General features: G+C 45.7%; 1 protein-coding gene across 2 annotated transcripts; it reads left to right on the top strand.

Annotated features, from left to right (window-relative positions):
• The first annotated feature begins 157 nt into the window (after positions 1 to 157).
• zzz3 (zinc finger, ZZ-type containing 3) lies at positions 158 to 17,805 on the top strand. Of its 2 annotated transcripts, none has more exons than XM_070973253.1 (12): positions 158 to 229; positions 5,324 to 7,205; positions 9,602 to 9,740; positions 10,708 to 10,855; positions 10,943 to 11,055; positions 11,771 to 11,842; positions 12,095 to 12,196; positions 12,588 to 12,683; positions 12,969 to 13,118; positions 14,290 to 14,424; positions 15,121 to 15,221; positions 16,155 to 17,805. In XM_070973253.1, exons 2-12 carry the CDS (start codon positions 5,389 to 5,391, stop codon positions 16,297 to 16,299), a joined length of 3,018 nt encoding a protein of 1,005 aa, XP_070829354.1. In that variant the 5' UTR covers positions 158 to 229; positions 5,324 to 5,388; the 3' UTR covers positions 16,300 to 17,805. The 2 variants fall into 2 exon arrangements, with proteins under 2 accessions (XP_070829354.1, XP_070829355.1); XM_070973254.1 differs by lacking the exon at positions 158 to 229 and adding an exon at positions 516 to 542.
• The last annotated feature ends 299 nt before the right edge of the window (positions 17,806 to 18,104 follow it).

Raw genomic sequence — 18,104 nt, 5'->3', positions numbered from 1 at the left:
GTCAATTATGCTGGATATTGTCCGTCATAAAACATATAAATGAAGAGACACCAATTATGTGAGGTGACCCTGAGATTATGTGACCGTTTGCACTCTTAGCAGGGGCAAAAATGTACAGTATAGTGTTGCATTTTGACGAGCGCGGTTGAATCGGCTCACACACCCCGACTAGTTGACTGGATTGAAAACATGGCTGCGGCCGAGCGTGCAGCAAATTTACGGAAGTGAGGTATGTGTAATTCTTGAGCTACAAACGCTATTTAGAAGTATGCCTCCAGTTCGGTGCTTGTAGTACAGCATATGACAAAATTAGAATTTATTATCCCACCAAAAATGTCTTTGACCGGCATTGTTGGAAGTACACAAATACATCGCAAAGTTATGCGCGGAACAATCAGCTAGCTTGACTAGCTAATATTAGGCTGCTGCGGCTAGCCCTAGCTGCTAACTGGTTACCAACCGCCGTTATACTGTTTGGTTGCTAACCATGCTGCTTCTGTCTGTGCGCAGCAGTTCATATGCAAGCCCCGGCGAAACACAATGTTAGTAGCGATCACATTCATCAGTATATATATTATTTGTGGACTTAATGCCTGTACCAGTTGTCGAGCTAGTATAGCTAGCATGTATCCGATGTTAGTAAGCTAACGTTACCGGAGGGGCTACAGGTTAAATCGCCACGATTCTTTTCTGCACGATGCAGTTCATAGGAAAACTAGCCGAGAAGAACTAGCGAAGATAACGTTAGCCAACTTGGCTAACTAGTCGTTCACAAGAAAAGAGAATGAACTTGGTTAGACTGTAATTAGTGTACTTGTTCGTTGGGTGCCATTGGAAGCATTTAAGATAATATTTGAATTACACGGGTGCAACAGTCTGTAGTTTGGCGTCTCAAGCGTTAATGTTTTTTATTTAACGTTAGCCACGAGAGCTAACGGTAAGTTAGTTTGCTAAGGTTAGCCCGCTAAACAGCAAGCTAGGTCCAGTAACGTTTGCTTGGAAGTTGGTCTGTGCTAACGTTTAGCTTCCTCGCCAGCTCCGTGAACCAACTCAGTTGTTTTGCCTAAACGTGTGGTTGGACTTTTAATCCTGAACTTTAAAGTTCACCTGCTGCAAACTAGTGTTAACTTAGCCGGCGCACGTGCAACCGCACCGTTGTCTAGTCTCTCGTGTAACAGCATCCTCCAGCCCCCAACTTTGCCGATATTGTGCTCTGAGCTCACGGCAGCTGATTAGCCGGGATGTTGGGATTTGAGCGATTCTCATCGGTATGTATACCAACACCAGACCGTGGATTTTTTATTGCCAGTAGGCCCCGTGGAAGTGTTGAACTACAGGTCAGCAACAGAGATGAACAGTCCGACACGACGGTAAAACAGCACAAGGCTTGTTTCTGTGTAATAACATACATTTCTGACCGTAAACACAGTGACGGACGTTAGCTTAATTGGTTTGCCAACAATAGCCTTCACGCTTAGCTTGCAATGTGTGTGTTTACTCGTGTATAGCTGGAGTTTAGAGCCTTAAATCTCAATGAAACCAATGTTTCGCTAATAACGGCAAGTGACCCATTTGTAAGTCCTGCTCTGTCGTGACCATAGTAGCACAATCAGCACGTGTTAACATAACTTAACAACCAAACACGCGCTTTGGTGAAGAACAGGAAGTGGTTTGATTAAGGATTACAGTTACACATGGTTCCTGTCGGGGTAGCTGCACTGACTAATAACATACACTGGCTTGACACTTTGAAAATGTGTGGTTAAACTGCTGCCTCTAAGTAGAAGTATTTTCCTGTCTTGTCAAGATCAATAGCCATACGTAATAGTATATTCTGATAAGACTGTAATGAACTTTCCCAAACCTTATTACTATGTACTAACATACTATTGTTAAATTAGTACCTGTGGGGTTAACTAGGACCCGGTGTGCTGAGGTGATCCTTGAAATGGGAAGGATAGTTTAATCTCACTTGTATTTATTCATTAGAAGTTATCATGGTTAATTGTTTATATATGACACCAAAAATACCCACAAATACTGGACATTTATCTTTGGAATAGTAACTGAGGACTGTTCACTGTCAAATATCCACAGACAGTAGAGAGTGAATACAAATCAAATGCTGATCTGTGGTCTAAACCCTTTTGGCTTTTGACCCCATAAAACAAAGCAGTGTCCACTTACGACTCCTCAGACATTATAGCCTTAGTGGGGACACAAGTTGTAAGCAGTTCAACCACAGAGTGGTTTATCTGCATGATATGTACAGTAGTCAGGAAAAATAAATATAATTTTGTTTAGCATGATTGTTTTCTTTTTTAGTCCTGCAGTACTTCTCTTACCCCACATTATCTTTTCCAGGTTTGGTACCACTGGTTTTCAGTATATCTCTTTAATGTTCAGTGTCTGTATACATTGGGAAACCTATTTTGACTTGTGGTTTCCTGCTAATTCTCTCCACATTTCACAGCCAAGGAGACCCATGTCATTTAATGAGTTTGTGAATGATTGGCCTTCAAAAAGACCATTTTTGCTTGTTTGCTTGGTAACAGTGTGGACGGGAAAAAAGCAAGCTATCCCACATACTGTCTAACCACTTGCACTATTTTACGACATTCCAGTCATTGCACCTCTGTCAGGCATGTTTTGCATTAGATTGAACCTAAACTTAGATTGGGTAGTGTTTTTCAGAGTAATCGCAACTTTTCTTATGTTCTTTCATTGGTGCAAAACTTTTATTCTAATTAATCCAATCAGCACATGAAGGTAGCATTCGTTTTTTATTGATCTTGAAATTTTCCTGTTATTCAGCTAAAATATAACCCTGATCATCATGAAGCAGGGATTTCTTTTCTGTTTTTTAGAGGAGGTCAGATGAGCAGGCTTAATTAGTTTTGTCTGTTTGAGTCAAAGGGTGAAAACACTGTCTGAAGAACCTGCCCCCTGCTCCCCCTATCTGTGTGTCTTTCTTTCTCTCTCTTATTTTATGCATGGACAAATCACATTAGCTTTCTCAGCTGGAGTCTTTAGCAGAGTGACTAATATGTGCATGTGGTAGTGCTTGTTCCAGGTGAATAGTATGTTCACTCCCTGAAGGAATATTATAAATGTATTTTTACAGCAACAGTAGTCTCTGCTTTGATTTTGCTATGTTAGCACAGTGTCGGGAAAGGGAGGAATTGTCCCAGGATAGGAAACAAGGAGTTTAAAATCAGTTTTATCAGAGGTTGGCCCACAGATTGACACACATGGGATTAATGTAAATGAGCGCCATGTCCACAATGCTAATTGGTGCAGTAATTTTCTCTCCTCTACGGTCTATGACTATGTCTCATCTTCTGCAAAAGGACACCATGTGAGATCATCTCCCACTGAATGTCACTTTAATATGACCTTTACCGCGTCTCGTTTTTATTGTCCTCTGTTGTTAGATTTATTATTTGGAGCCATCATCTCTAGACTCTAGATGATGAAGGATACTTCACTGGCAAGGGTGTGCGTGTGTGTGCATGTGGTGTGCGTGAAAGAGACGTAATCTCAAAATTCCTCCCTAGTTTCATTAACTGCATGTTTACATGCACACAGAAAACTTTGTTACTAATTATTGCATACCTAGATTAAATTTATAGATGATAAGGTTTATAGTTGCAGATTTGCCCACTTGATTGTGGAGTTAATGTCTGGAAAATGGAGCGACTTTGTTTCCTGTTTATTGTTCTTCACATTGATGAGTTTCCAAAGCAACCTTAATGTAACCTCTATTACTTGGGGTGGTATTCGTAATGTGAAAGCTACTTTGCTGTTGTGTTTTTAGTCTTCCATGACCGCCAGCCATGGTAGTGCTTTCATTTTTTTATTTTTTATTTTTTGCAAACAACATTGCTTTGTGTCTCTGTGACCTTTATGCTATGTACAGTATAAAACACAGAGAAACCAGAATAAAGCTGCCTGTATATACTTGTGTGCGGTGTGCATGTGTCTGCGTGTTGATGAGTATCTCAGTTATGTTTATCAAAATTTGTTTGCCTCAGTAACAGCCTTAGTGTGTGTTGAATAATGTGAATCAGGTAAAGGTTTTTACATAAATGAAATCGGTAGCATTTGGATTGTTAATTTTCAAGTTCACACTTTAAGCCAGGGTTTCTTTTCTGATGTGCAGTAATGTACTTCATCTGCGGGATGCCTCTGGCGACACACAGAATGAGTTTTGGAAGGCTTTGTTGTGCCTAAAATTGAGTCAGGAAGTGAATTGTCATGTCCTAAGCTTCTGTGGTTGTCCACACTCTAAGCCTGTAAGCCTTGTGTGGGGTTCTTGTTGTCGGAGCATTTCAATTTTTGTGCGTTCTGATAAGTTGTGGATGGATTGCAGCCTGTTAGTCCTCTGGCACACCTGTTATAAAGAGATAAACAGCCTACAGCGTGTGATGACAAACTTATGGCGGCAGTGTTATCTCCGCTGAATAGGGTGTGACAATTACCCATCTTCTGTGTCAGAAATCAGTCAACCAAAAAACCATATTTATCTGTAGGGAGGAAATAAATATACCCTCACATGCATTCTGTATTATGGCTTTTTTTTTTTTTAAGCTTTATAATTTCTGCTTTATTTGTGATAGTGACAGCTGGATAGAGTCAGGGAAGGCAGGGTGAGAGTGAGGGGATGACATGCAGCGCAGGGCCCGGGCTGGAATCGAACCCGCGCTGCTGCAGTAAGGACTCAGCCTTGATAAGCAGTACAGTTTGCACTCTACCAGGTGAGTGCCTGGGGCGCTCTTATGATGGCTTGTTTATTGGATTATTTTTGGTTTTAATTCAAGCAGTTTACCTTTTTGTTAATCTCCTTACCAGATTTTGGGATTTTTCAAGGCTTAAAATGCTTGCTGCGCTGTAGTCACCTTTATGTCTTCAGTTACCAAGCACATACAGATGAGCCTCAAAGCTGTGACATTTGTGAAGTGTCAAAAGAGATTTCTTCTGCCAGTGTAAGATCTTCCACCCTTTTAAATGTAGTAGGAAGGTCTGTAATTTGCTCAGACATGGGATAAGACGTCTAATTTTGCCTGTGGTCAGAAGGTGTTGCTTAGCTACAATGACAGGAGAAATCAATATCCCTCGGTTGTGAGCTGAGATATGACCTGAGCTGTATTTATCAAAGGCCTGTTGCTGAACGTTTTTGTTTGAAACACCTGAGGGTACGATTGAGGCTTCATTTTTAACTTGGCTGACCAAGGTGTAACCAATTGAGCTATAAAGATTTTGAGTTTTCAGTAATTATTTTGACATAATGAGGTGCATGTATCTGTCTGTGTCTGTTTTACAGGTCCCCACATTCTGCTGCAAAGGAGAGAGCACCAGGATGAGGAGACTGTAGGCACCCGCCGTAGTATGGCCGCGTCCCGTTCCTCGCGCGTCACAAGGTCGTCAGTGGGGCTCAATGGATTGGATGAGAACTTTTGTGGTCGAACCCTCAGGAACCGCAGCATCGCCCAGCCGGAGGAGACCTCAGTGTCTCCGCTACCAAGGGCCCGCTCCCCCAAGAAGAAGCAGGAGTCAAAGCAGGATGCCAAGCAGGAGTCAAAGCACGACACCAAGCAGGAGTCGAAGCACGACTCCAAACAGGACTCAAAGCACGACGCCAAGCAGGAGTCGAAGCAGGACGCCAAGCAGGAGTCGAAGCAGGACGCCAAGCAGGAGTCGAAGCAAGACGCCAAGCAGGAGTCGAAGCAGGACACCAAGCAGGAGTCAAAGCAGGACGCCAAGCAGGAGTCAAAGCAGGACGCTAAGCATGATAAAAAACAGGATGCCAAGGAGGACATTCAGCAAGATGGCCACCAGCAGGCCTCGTTGCAGGGGAAGTTAACTGACTCGAATGCTTCTCCAGCTGAGGCGGTGCAATGGACCAGCTCCAGGAAGCGGGGCGTGTCCTGTTTAGAAAAAGACATTAGTTCTGAGAAGTCCGAGAACTGTGATAGAGGGAAGGGGGTGCGGGATGCCTGTCCTCAACTCAAAAGGGCCAAGCGGTGCTCCCGCTCTGGAGAGTCTCAGGGACACGACGAGGACCCTGAGCTTTTGAAACCTGAAAGTCCAGTCTCTGTCCCGGAGCCTAGCAAGGACAACAGTTGTGAAGAATTTCCCAGCCAAAACTCTGCTAACACAGATCCTGCCTCACCTGTCAGTAAAGAGGAAGGTGAGCTGACGGGGGGAACGGCAGAGGATGGTTATGTGGAGTGTGATGGGGCAGCTCAGCCCCCAAATGCTCACAAGGCCTCTAACGGACTCAGAGAGAATAAAGCAGAGGACCCTAGCACACTCACTGAAGAGCCTAACGCAAATCCAGCCTCTGCCACTAACTGCCCATCGCTGCTCAATGGTAGTCAGGCGGGGGCTCCCTCATCCCCTGACCCCGCTGTGCCTTGTAGAAACTCTGTCCCTGTGCAGATGGAGGTCTCTGGCTCAGGGGAATCGCCAGCCTCATTTGCGCCAACATTTGAGGCTGTACAGGAGGATCCTGTCCCTGAGTTGATAGTGGCCAAGGAGCAGGAGGTGGAGGAAGTGGAGGTTGATGTGGTGGGTGACACGTTGTGTCTGGTCCACGAGGAGCAGGTGACAGAGAGTGAGAATGATACCAATGGTCGGTCGCTAACACCGGTACACGAAGCTGCTGCCTCCACCTCCTCCACTACCCCTAACATGAACAGTAGTCCAGTCAACAACAACAACAGCAACTCAGGAGAAACTACACCCCCGCTAGCAACAACCCCCTCCCCCACAGAGCCAGGCTGCAACCCCTCAATATCCAGCACGCCCCCCTCTTTCACAGAGCTCTACGAACACAGATACACCCTACGGACTTCACCCAGGAGGGCTGCCACTGGTGGCAAGGCCTCCTCCTCCAAGCTCAGCTCTCCCCCCAGAGACAATGGTCCCTTGAGGGAAGAGGGGGAGGTGGTGGTTGGGCTGGAGGAGGACTGTCCTGTCGTGGAGGAACAAGTTCCCACAGACTCTGTTGGCCCCTCCAGTGAGGAGCCGGTCTCCGTGGATCCTGGGCACAGGGCAGGTGATGAGGAAGGTCTGGAGGGCAAAGAGGCTGAGAGAGGCAAGGAGCTGACACGGAGCCAGGCTGCAGAGGAGGAGGAGGAAGAGGAGGAGCCCGATGTGTATTACTTTGAGTCGGACCACCTGGCTCTTAAACACAACAAAGAGTATGTGGGAGCTCCCCGGGGATTCTGCTCTCTCCTCTTCTTTTGTCGTGATGTAGCTCTCACACATGTTGATCTCTGTGTTCTGTGATTACTGCGTTACTTCTGCTCTTTGGTTTTCAATGAAATGAATTTGAGTTGGGGAGGATTTTGTATACGTGAAGAATATTCTGCTGATTTGAGAGTGCTGAACATTGTAAAACCTCAAGTATATTTCAGTTTAGTCTGAGTGTTAAGTACACTGGAGAATCAATCAATCAATCAGTGTCAGAAACATAATTATACTATATAACTGTACTTGTGTGCTGATTATTTAGATCATTCAGTAGTTCTCAACCCTTTTGGCTCTACGTCTTGCTGTGACCCCTCCTCACAGGCAGAAAATGTGTGAAAGCTAATCTGGGTTTTAACACCATCAACGCATGAGCAGACTGTTGAATTATTTCTGTTATTTTTGTAGCCTTAGTTATTTTAGGACTACCGGTGAGCATCTAATTAAAGCTCCCGACTTATTGTTCAGGTTTTACATGTTTCAGCCTTTAATTTCCACCTTCAATCTGGTGCTGTCATTGTATGAATTGGCTGCCAATTGTCAAAGCCTGAGGAGATTGGATGTTAAAATTACTCTGCTAATTGCCTCAGTTCTCTCTTTTCTCTGTAAAAAGAGTTGTTTTAGAGGAGAAGGGTATGTCAGCGTGGGGCTTTGTTCTTAGTGTTGTCAGTGTCATTCAAAATGAGATGTTGATGTTGGTGGACAGGTCCCATGCTGCGCTCAGTCAGGCACTGCTAACTGCACTGTGGCAGGTCATCTGATTCATGATGCATCTTCATGTGAGGAGGGGCGGAGGGCCGTAGGGGCTTTGAGACATAAGCTGAGAGGTCTCTTTGTCTTTGACACCAGTGTTGGTGAACGTTTCAGATCCGAAGAATGGCTTTAAATTTCACTGCTCTCGTATTTCAAGGTAATTCAATCAAGTTTCTCTGACATGCCAAGTTTGAGGTTGTGCTGAGTAAGGAGAATTTTTGAAAGCTCAGATCAATACAGTGAGGAGACATTTTCAGGGAAGCATGACTAGGCATTTTAGGGTTGCTGAATACAGAGAAATTGACATTGTCATGATTAATGATGTGTATACAGAACATCTTGTGTTTGCATCTTTGCAAATTTGTCTGTTTTGACACAGTTCCCTCTACCTCTATCATCTAAATATTTCAAAAAGCCAACTCCTGCCTTTGATTATGAGGCATTGACATAGCACCACTATTGTCCTGGCCAGTTTTTCATTTGGCACCAGTGTTTGTCACCTCGGGCCCAGTAGGTGGCAATGGAACACCAGGCTTGTCCCTGGACACCTGGCCAGGGTCCAGAGCGCTAAGGAGCAGAGCCAAGTTCTCCTCATTTCCCTAAAACAGATTAATGCATAGATCATCTGTTCATCTCAGGAAGTCAGCATGCTTTCTTTTGCAGAGCTCTTACATTTGAATCTGAATTGTTCTCGCACAGGAAATGGGCAGTAGTATGTTTTGGTGCTGCTGAGACAGGGATTTACCGTTTGCATTGAGGCACAACACGCACTGATACTGCACAAGGTCAACAGAGCTTCACATAGTGTAACAGGATTGGTGTCTCTAACTAATGAAGGGATATGAGGTTAAACACAGTTGACGCATTTAAACGTATTGCTTGTAGGATTTTCAAACCACCAGCAGCTGTTGAATAAATTGTGTCCTGTGCATCGATTTTCATTCATGTCCTGTTAGGGGAGATTGATCCGCTCTGCTTCACCGAGCACCTGCATTAGGTTATAGCCTTGTGGGATGCTGTCACGTTCGTGTCGATTCCTCTGGCTCTGCTCGCACTGTAAGGCCTCTGAGTCAGAACCACACTTAGTCACTGACAGCTCAGTTTGCAGATCTCCTGTTGCCCCAGAGGGTGTGAGTAGAAAGGTCAGACTTCTACAGAGCAGAGGGTTCCTCAAGCACTACAAAACCCAAATGTTTTGTCATGCAAAGGGTTTGACGTTGCGATGACATCTTGCTAATCTGCACAGTAACACAACAGAAAGGTGTCACGTGGTTGAAGTGCATTTTCTCTGTCCATTTGAATGTTTGTTTACCTCTCTCTAAACGTGTTTCCCAAAGCAGCTGTTTGAGATGCACAATTTTTAGCCGTGGCCAAGCACGCACAAACGCCTACAAACATTATTTACAAAATAGGTGGAAAGGATTGGAATGGTGCAGGTCCTGTGCAAGCATTTAGGCTCCCAGCAACATGGCTGAATTATGCATGGTCTGGGGTCTGAAAGTTTGATGCACTGCAGCATTGCAAGTGTCAGGTTAAATAATGTAAGCAGTCCCTGCCTCACACTGTTGTCTGACCTCGCTTCCCTCCGTGTCAGTTATCAGAGGCTGCTGCAGACCATCGGCGTTCTGGAGGCCCAGCGCACGCAGGCCATCCTGGACCTGGAGACGTTGGCGCGTCACCAGAGAGAGGCGCTCACCGATCCCATTGGCTTTGTGGAGCAGCTGCAGAAACGGGTAACAAACACCAGCTCTTCCGTGTTTTAGCACTGAGGTTGCAGTATATTAAGAGGTGTTTCTAATATTCTGCCTCATCTGTGTCAATGGGAAGGAATTTACATCTTTCCTACAGTGTCACCAAAAGCAAATTATGAGCTTTGTAAAGACAGATGTTACGGCAGAGCTGACGGCATTAGATTATACTGCCATAAAGGGACCACTCAGTGTTTTTAATGTGTTCAACAAGCACCTTCTGCACAGGACTTGTATAAAATGTTGAAATACAACGTGCCAGTTAAAATGTAGTCTCTGCATCACTCCCTCTTCGAGACATGGCACGTAAGATCTTGTTCTTGGTTTTTGCCTGAGGAATACCTCTCTGGTTGAGACGCTGCTTGAATAAATATTTGGGAGCTTGTAAAATTCAGTGTGCAGACTGTGGCTGCTTTTCCATTGTTGGACCCTGATTTTGTTCTGCACCTGTTCACAACTGGGCCAGGATGTGCACAGTCTGCCTTTTCTGCTCGAGATGTTTTTCACCACGTGAAATATAAAGGGAACGGAGTTAACGCATTAATGCGCTTGGGTAAATGTAGAAGCTAAATACAATCAGAACACCTGCTGCAGGTGTCGAAGCATGAGCTTATGTTAATCTGTTTGCCCAAAGGATGATATTGTGCGTGCCAGACAAAGAGAATGAGGCTGTGAAATCTAGCAGTGAAACATTGTGAGGGATCTCTTTGGAAAAATCTTGAAAAATGAGAGTATTATGTGCTAACTTGAATCATGTTAAGCATGGAGCAGACCTAAAGCACATGCTACAAAATGATCAAATCACAAGCACATCTAACAGAAGCAGAAAATGTCTCGAAACAACTAAAAGTTAGTCCTACAGGGCTTATTGGTGACTCATATGTTGTTGCAGTATGGTTTGAAGGAGTTCATTTGTTAATGCATCATGACCCCCGTCCCTTGTGGCCCTCAGGTGAATTTAGGCTTGCCGTGTCCTCAGCGAGTGGTCCAGCTACCGGACATCGCATGGGAGCAGTACACCTCAGGCCTGGGCGACTTTGAGAGGGAGTTCTGTGACAAGAAACGCAAAACCAGGCGGCTGAAGCTGATCTTCGACAAAGGCATGCATACATGTTATTCATTTATTTTAAAAAGAGAGAGATCCTTCTTCCGTTCAAATACTGACTCTGCTCATTTTCTTCCTTCAGGTTTGCCTGATCGACCAAAAAGTCCCGTGGAGCCCAAGAAGGAGGGTGAATCCTCCACCATGTACTCCTCTCTGCCCACTAGTGACGCTCCGGAGAATGGCAGGCAGACACAGGTATGGCTCTGCCTCCCTGCTGAAATGATCTGTACGGCACACACACTGCTGCTGCTGCCGTCACAGCGCTGATTGTTTCCCAGTATGTCGTTAGTGAAGATTCAGCTGCATCCGTCCCCTAACTGTAGCTGGTGAGTCACCGATCTCTTGCAGGTTGGCCTACAAATCATCAGGTTATTACCATTTTACACTGCCTGGCTTCCCTCGGCCTCGTCTCCCCCATTCTTACACCTCAGCTGAGTTCAGCAAGCAGCACATTTGAGCACCAAAAATGGTATCTATGGAAACATGAGGATCCCACCTCTCCCACACCTCTGATTGTGTTTTATTTTTGGCCTCCGCTTTGCTTGTGGGTCTCTTCCCACATTATACGGGCTCTAAGATTTCACTTTTAGCTGATTGTTGGGATTTAACAGTGCCAAGCACACAGCTCCTCTGTTAGTCCTCTTGCTCTGCCTGTTTATAACGTGCAGACACGGCCGTCTTCTCTGTGCCACTCTGAATCCTAACAGGATTTTGTTTGTCACTCAAAAATGTGCCTGTTTTTCTGCATCTTCCCAATGACGCATCTCGTGTCACATCTTTGTCTGTCAAACTGACAGATTCAGCGTGAAAGGCAGTTCATATGCGCAGATCTCTTCGAGCGGTGCGGCGCCCATTATTTTTGTATCGTCTTAGTCTTTTGACGCGGCTGTCACTCTTGTTTTCCTGACAGATGATCAGGGGGAGGATTTGTCACCCAAACAAGCCTGACACGTTTAACCAGCTGTGGACTGTGGAGGAACAGGTAGGTAGCAAGTGTGTACTATATTTTAACAGAATGATATTGTCAGCTGGTAGAAATGCTTGATGAAACATTTTCAGGTTATTTCCAGATTGATTAAGTTTTTAATAAACAGCACAAATGTTAACAGTTAGTGCTGCTCATCTGCTCCACAGGTGGTGTATGAAAGGTGTATATCTGACATGTGATTAAAAGCATATTAGGTTGATTAAACACTCATTGTTTATGGAGTAACGCGTCCTCTTGTTCTGACAGAAAAAACTGGAGCAGCTTCTCGTTAAGTTCCCTCCTGAGGAAGTCGAGTCCAGAAGATGGCAGAAGATCGCTGACGAGCTGGGCAACCGAACAGCAAAACAGGTGATGAAGGGGACAATGCATGCTTGATTGATCCACACTTAGGTCAGAATATTTGGCTTATTTCCACATTTGAAAATGATTTTGAAAAGCACCAGACTTCAAGCTAAACAACATATTTCGGTTGTCCTTGAACCGGTTGGCCCTGTCTGTTTGTTCTTATTTGCATGTCGTGACTTTGATAAATCTGTGTCTTTACCATGGAAACACGCTGTTAAGTGGAAGCGTGTGGAGTGCACGCTTTGCTCTGTTAAAAGGCAAAGACCGGCTTGTGTGATAACCGCACCCCCTGCGAGTACCTGGATCACACATTTGCGTGACCTCAATTACTTCTAGCAGCTGTTCCTCAGCTGGAAATCATTAACACCGCCGTTTTCCTGTTAAAACTTTCCAGGTTGCCAGTAGGGTTCAAAAGTACTTCATCAAACTGACAAAAGCTGGTATCCCTGTGCCTGGAAGAACACCCAACCTGTGCATGTACACTAAAAAGGTATTCACCACACCCCTTAACCACTGATGCTCACTGTCATGCAAACAAATGCTGTTTTTCATTCATGTTCTGGACATTGTGGTCAGTATTGTTGTGTTTTGATACTGAATGGATCTGAATCTTGATGTAATTGTGCCGAACTCAACAGATACTGGATATTTAGCAATATTGAAAGGTACTTTTTAACATCTGTTGTTGTTGTTGTTGATTTCAAAGACGTTACAGGTTGAAGAGGACCGGTTTAAAACTGCACGCTGTCGTAACTGTACCTGTTTTATTCCTCAGGCGTCCAGTAAGAGGCAGCACCACCTTAACAAGCACCTGTACCGGCCGTCTACTTTCCTGACCTCCTATGAGCCTCCAGTCTACATGGATGAAGAAGATGAGCGCTCGGCGTATTACAGCAGCGTGCAGGACCCCTCTGCTGACGACTCGGTCAGTCCGCCGTCACACCGCTGATGACTGGAAGCCACCGTGCTATTTCTGTTTTTTTTAACCTGTGCTTCTTTTTGCACACATCCCCACTGCCATTCATTTGGGAGATTATCTTACAACTGATCCGATTCCTTTTTCCTGTCACCAATCACTGACCAGACTGTGGTACTTAATTAAGCTAATCACAAGCTCGCATTTCCTCTTCTCTCTCACCGTCTTTCCCTCTCCTCCTCATGTAAGGCTGTGCTCCCAGCCTCGTGACTTAGGCCTGCCTTGAACACCTTTGGATGAAATGGCGTTGGCTCTTGATCATGCACGTCCTCCCCCCCTCCTGCTTCAATCAGGGCAGCGTGTACTGCTGTGAACGGCTGAATCAGAGCAGGGGGCCCGGCCAGCCTCGCCTCTGTTTCCATTTGAACTGTGCAACTCCTGACGCTCGCCGTTACCCAAGCGCTGACATTTTCTTTCTAGCCCTTTGATGGCTGTAACCTTTAAGTAAAACCGGGTCGCTGTGCCCTGCTGAGAACACAGGCTGCCAGCTCCACCGGCGCGTTAACAAAACCTCTGACGCCGCCGGTATGAAGCAAAGTCACAAAGGTGTTGCCAGCATGGGCCACAGTCATTTCTCACTTCACCAGGTTGTCCCTTAGTTTGTCCGTGTTTGCAGGAAGGAATGGAAGTCTGCTGAGGACAAACACGTCCGCAGCTTAGCAGGATTCTCACAAAGCCGTTTCCTGTCAAGACCTGGAGGCGTGACTCGATAGTTCTGTCAAATAAAATGTCGCATTTTTCCTTCCTGAAGTTTTCTCTCTCTGTAAGCAAGTGGAGTTAGCACACGTCAGGCGTCTTTGTGAGGGAGACCGAGGTTCGCACTCGTGCTCTTTCAGCCAAAAAGACAATCTCTGCCTCGTCGCTGCCTAAACAGAAGAAAATCCATATTGGTGTTTATGGATACGTTGCTCCTGTTCAGCTAAAATTAGTTTGATCGATACTGGCAGCACATTGTCTGCAGGGTACAAAACATCCAGAGAATATCGTTATCAGCCTGGAGTCACATAGAGACGTTGTATCTGTGCATGTCCTGATGCCTATCAGTCATGTCCTCTGTGTCTCTGTCTTTCTGCGCGTGCACGCTGACGTGAGCGTTTGTCTTTCCTTCCCTCAAACGCAGGACGAGGAGGCGATACCTGTGGAGTTGAGAGATTTGCCGGAGTACAAAGAGCTTTTAGAGCTGAAGCGACTGAAAAAACAGACGCTCCAGGAGATCCGAGAGGACAAGGCCGGGCCGCGGCACGTCGGCTACAAGGTGAAGCCGTCGCACACGTCTGTCCAGCACACTGACAAAGGACAGACAGGCTTGTGCATACGCATGTGCCCTCCGTGTGTGAGGGGGAATGAAATCACATCCTGAGTCAGGGATTATGTGCTAAATTGGTCAACGGACACAAAGTCTGTATCTCAGTGACAAACAATGCACCAGTGCTGACAGTGTGAAGAGCACGTTCACACTGTACAGAGAACAGTGTGTTCAAGTGTGTTGAAAATGGACCAAATCCTCCTCTGAATTGCTCGTGTTTTGAGTGCGATGTAGGCTGATTCTTATCCCACAGCGCAGCGTGCAGTAAAAATAGAGGAGCCTCTGAAATGGTAAAGTCATGTGTTGGCTCTGGCTACACCATGAAACGTTAAAGGGTTAAATCATTCAAAATAGAGATTTTATTTCTATTCGTGGCTTGAAATTAGCAACACATTACAACAGTTAGAGCTTCATTTACATTTTACATTATTAGCATTGTACTTTAGAGTGTTACTGTAGTATTACCTTGTCTGAAATACTACATTATGTGTGATGTGTGCAGAATTGAGACACTTTCAGATGTTAATGTACAAAGAAATCAGTGTTTGCTGCTATTGTTCAGTTCATCAACAGCAGTTCTCGCCAGCATGTGAGAGTTTTATACTGTTCTGAAGGTGTGTGTGCGTGTGTGTGTGTTTTGTGCAGTGTGACGTCTGCGGCATGGAGCCCATCCAGGGGGTGCGGTGGCACTGTCAGGATTGTCCGCAGGACAGCTCAGTCGATTTCTGCTCCAACTGCTCCGACTGGTGAGACCCTCCGTCTCCGTCAGGACACTGAAATGATCACATCCAGAACTCAGAGTTGGGTTTGAGCAAAATGATGATCCAGATCATCATAAGATGATAAGACGGACTTTTTCATAGTTTACCGTGTATTTACTGTCCCTTTAATATCCATGGACAGTGTTGTAAATGAAAGGACGGGACTGCTTCATGGCCTCAGTCTTATTTGGTGGTTTCTGGTGAAGGATCTTTATATGCTGGATTAAGCAAACATAGATGTTCCTGCCTCCCTGTTTTATACCTACAGTTTTTAATAGATTTTCCAGAAACTTAAATCTTATCACGAGGGATGTCCCAGTAAAGTTTTTTTGGCTCAGATCCCAATCTGAGTCCTTTTATACATGCAGCGTCTTCTAATGCAGTACTCAAAGTGTTTCTTAAATACACACCAGACACATTGAAGGTACAGCTGCAGCTAGAGCGAGACTCAGAGGAGTCACAAACTGTTCGGTGAGCCCAAATAATATTTCGCAGCCGCACGCTTGAACATTAGCTCGCGTGTGCAGCTCGGCTGTGGTGAAGCGGAGCGGCGGCTGAACGCGAGCCAGCTGAGGGGGACAAGTACTGAATATTGTAATGAAATGATCAACCTTTTTTCGCTGATACCGATCTGCATCTGTAGTGCCACGCAGTCTTGTTTGCTTATTCAAAGTGCTGTGACGGGCTGAAAATCCTCTGAGTTGCTGTCATAATCCAACGTGCTCTGATTTTAAAGATGTATCGATAATCCGCAGCTACACATGGTGCTGTCAGCAGGTATTGATTTTAAACACTGAAGGAAAACCGTTTAGTTGCTCTTTTTGTGACATTCATCACTTGACTACGTGATCGTTAAAGTGCCGGCACAGCGCCTCTCACACTCACAACCTTTTCCCTTCTTTCCTGCTCGTCCTCCAGCTTGTTCAAGACTGAGACCCACAAGCCTAACCACCACTTGGAACCGGTGCACCAGCCAGACACCTTTCTGGACAGGGACTACTGCCTGCCGCAGAGCACGGGCTATAACTACCTGGACCCCAACTACTTTCCAGCCAACAGATGACAGGGTCCCAGGCGCCTCTAGCTCCAGGCTCTCTCCACATATCCCACAGGCCACTCTGTGCATGGCTCCATCCTCCAAGTCCAAGATAACCGCTTAACCCGCCGCCAGGCAGGAAGGCCAGCAGGCAGGCAGTCAGCCAGGGGCCTCAGAGCAGACCACGGTGCTGCTGGTGGGGTGGGCTGTAGGTAAACTGGCCTCCCTGACTTGAAGCGAAGGGGCGGCCATGTTGGTTCCTCAGAACAAGGGGGCCCCGCTCCACCTCAGCCAGGTTAACCAATGGATCTGTGATTTGAAACGACACACTATAAAAAAACAAACAAACAAAAACATCAAAATAAACAGAAGGCACACCGACATTCCCGAGCTCTGTGACTCCAGGAGGGCTGTCCCTTCTCCCCCTCCCCCCCAATCGCCCTCCACTGACTTCCCCGTGCTGCTTTGAAACTGGAGAATTGACGATCGGTCTGGTGAAGCGCCACCTAATGGCGGCGCGTGGTCAATAGTGGACTGTGAAGTCGTCAGCTGAGATACACATAGGTGGTCCGTATGCGTGTATGTGGTCTCCGTGTTATGCAAGAGTGAAAAATGTTCTAGCTAGGTATCCGTAGATTGAGTATTTATGAGCCGCGGCGCTCCCGCCATGAGAAGCCAGGCGGCGTGGAACTTCGAGGGCGGCGAGACCGTAGGAGGTTCTGCCGATCCATGCGACGTTCTGCAAACAGACCCGGATTGTGCGCCACGTTTCAGCGCGGCGCCGTCCCCCACCACTGTCACACAACGCTGCTGTCTTACCCCCCCCCCCACCTTTCAGACACACACTTGCATCTGTATTCCTTTCCCTTTGCTCTCTCCACTAAAACATGTCCAACAAGGAAGCACTACAGCACGGAGAGCAAAGAGCTGCAGGCGAACGGGAGCGTGTGGAAAGTCCACCAGACTGTTTTTGTTTTCATATTTCTTTCTCCTTCCCCGACGTGTGCTGTTGTTGATCATGTTGAGTGTACAAGTATATGGTGAAAAGTAGCCAGCGCTAGTTGCTGTGTGCCATTTTTAAAAGAGAAATTTGTTTTATTTTTTTCTTGGGTGGGGGGGTTTCCACCTCTGAACCTGGCCACAACTTCTCCCCTCCTGCGTGGCGCCATCGACCCTCTCTGTCCCACACGATTGATCCGGTCATCACGCCTCTAGATCTTCTTTCATTTTGCAGTCCACTTTAAAAAGGTCCATTTAAAAGATTGTATTTTTATTAATCTATTTAAAAAAAAGAATTGAGGTCGAGGTCGGTGCCTCCACAGTGGAACAAACCCACACAGTTTTATACACATAGATTTTGTTGTGCTTGACTAGACACCATTTTGTATGGTTTTCGTCTCCTTCCCTCACCCCCTTTGCCCCGCTTCAATATCTGTGTATAACAGTCTGTTCTTATGTAAAAAAAAATAATAATGTAAAAAAAATGCTAGAGGAGAATTGTGGAAATAAAAGTATGTGAAAATAGTGTTTCTATACCGCTGCTTCCTGTTTTATTATTGAAGCTCTGATTGGTGCAGACGTTTGGAGCTGCAGCGATTTAACTGGTCGAATGTCTGTCGAGCTCCGGGTTCGCCCTCCGATGTGAGGCGTCCGCTGCTGCTTTAGATCATTGTGGTGTGAATATCTTTTTTACTTGATGTTAACGATTGATGGTTAATCCTTGTTTTCAGAATATCAACTCGAGCTGACGCTTGAATTTGTTCACTTCAGAAGACGCTCGTGTTTGAGACGCTGGAGCTAACAAACGTTTGACAAATCCAGAATTTTCTGCT

The sequence above is a fragment of the Chaetodon trifascialis genome, chromosome 11 (genome assembly GCF_039877785.1).
Source record: "Chaetodon trifascialis isolate fChaTrf1 chromosome 11, fChaTrf1.hap1, whole genome shotgun sequence".
NCBI classification, from domain to species: Eukaryota; Metazoa; Chordata; class Actinopteri; order Chaetodontiformes; family Chaetodontidae; genus Chaetodon; species Chaetodon trifascialis.
The sequence above is the reverse complement of the archived record's forward strand: the minus strand, read 5'-3'. Positions and strand labels throughout refer to the sequence as shown.

Excerpts from the sequence above, each read along its gene's own strand:
- zzz3 (XM_070973253.1), top strand. The coding sequence starts at position 5,389 with ATGGCCGCGTCCCGTTCCTCGCGCGTCACAAGGTCGTCAGTGGGGCTC. Across the intron at positions 11,843-12,094 it reads TGTGGACTGTGGAGGAACAG|AAAAAACTGGAGCAGCTTCT; the intron begins GTAGGTAGCAAG and ends TTGTTCTGACAG. Across the intron at positions 12,684-12,968 it reads TGTGCATGTACACTAAAAAG|GCGTCCAGTAAGAGGCAGCA; the intron begins GTATTCACCACA and ends TTTATTCCTCAG.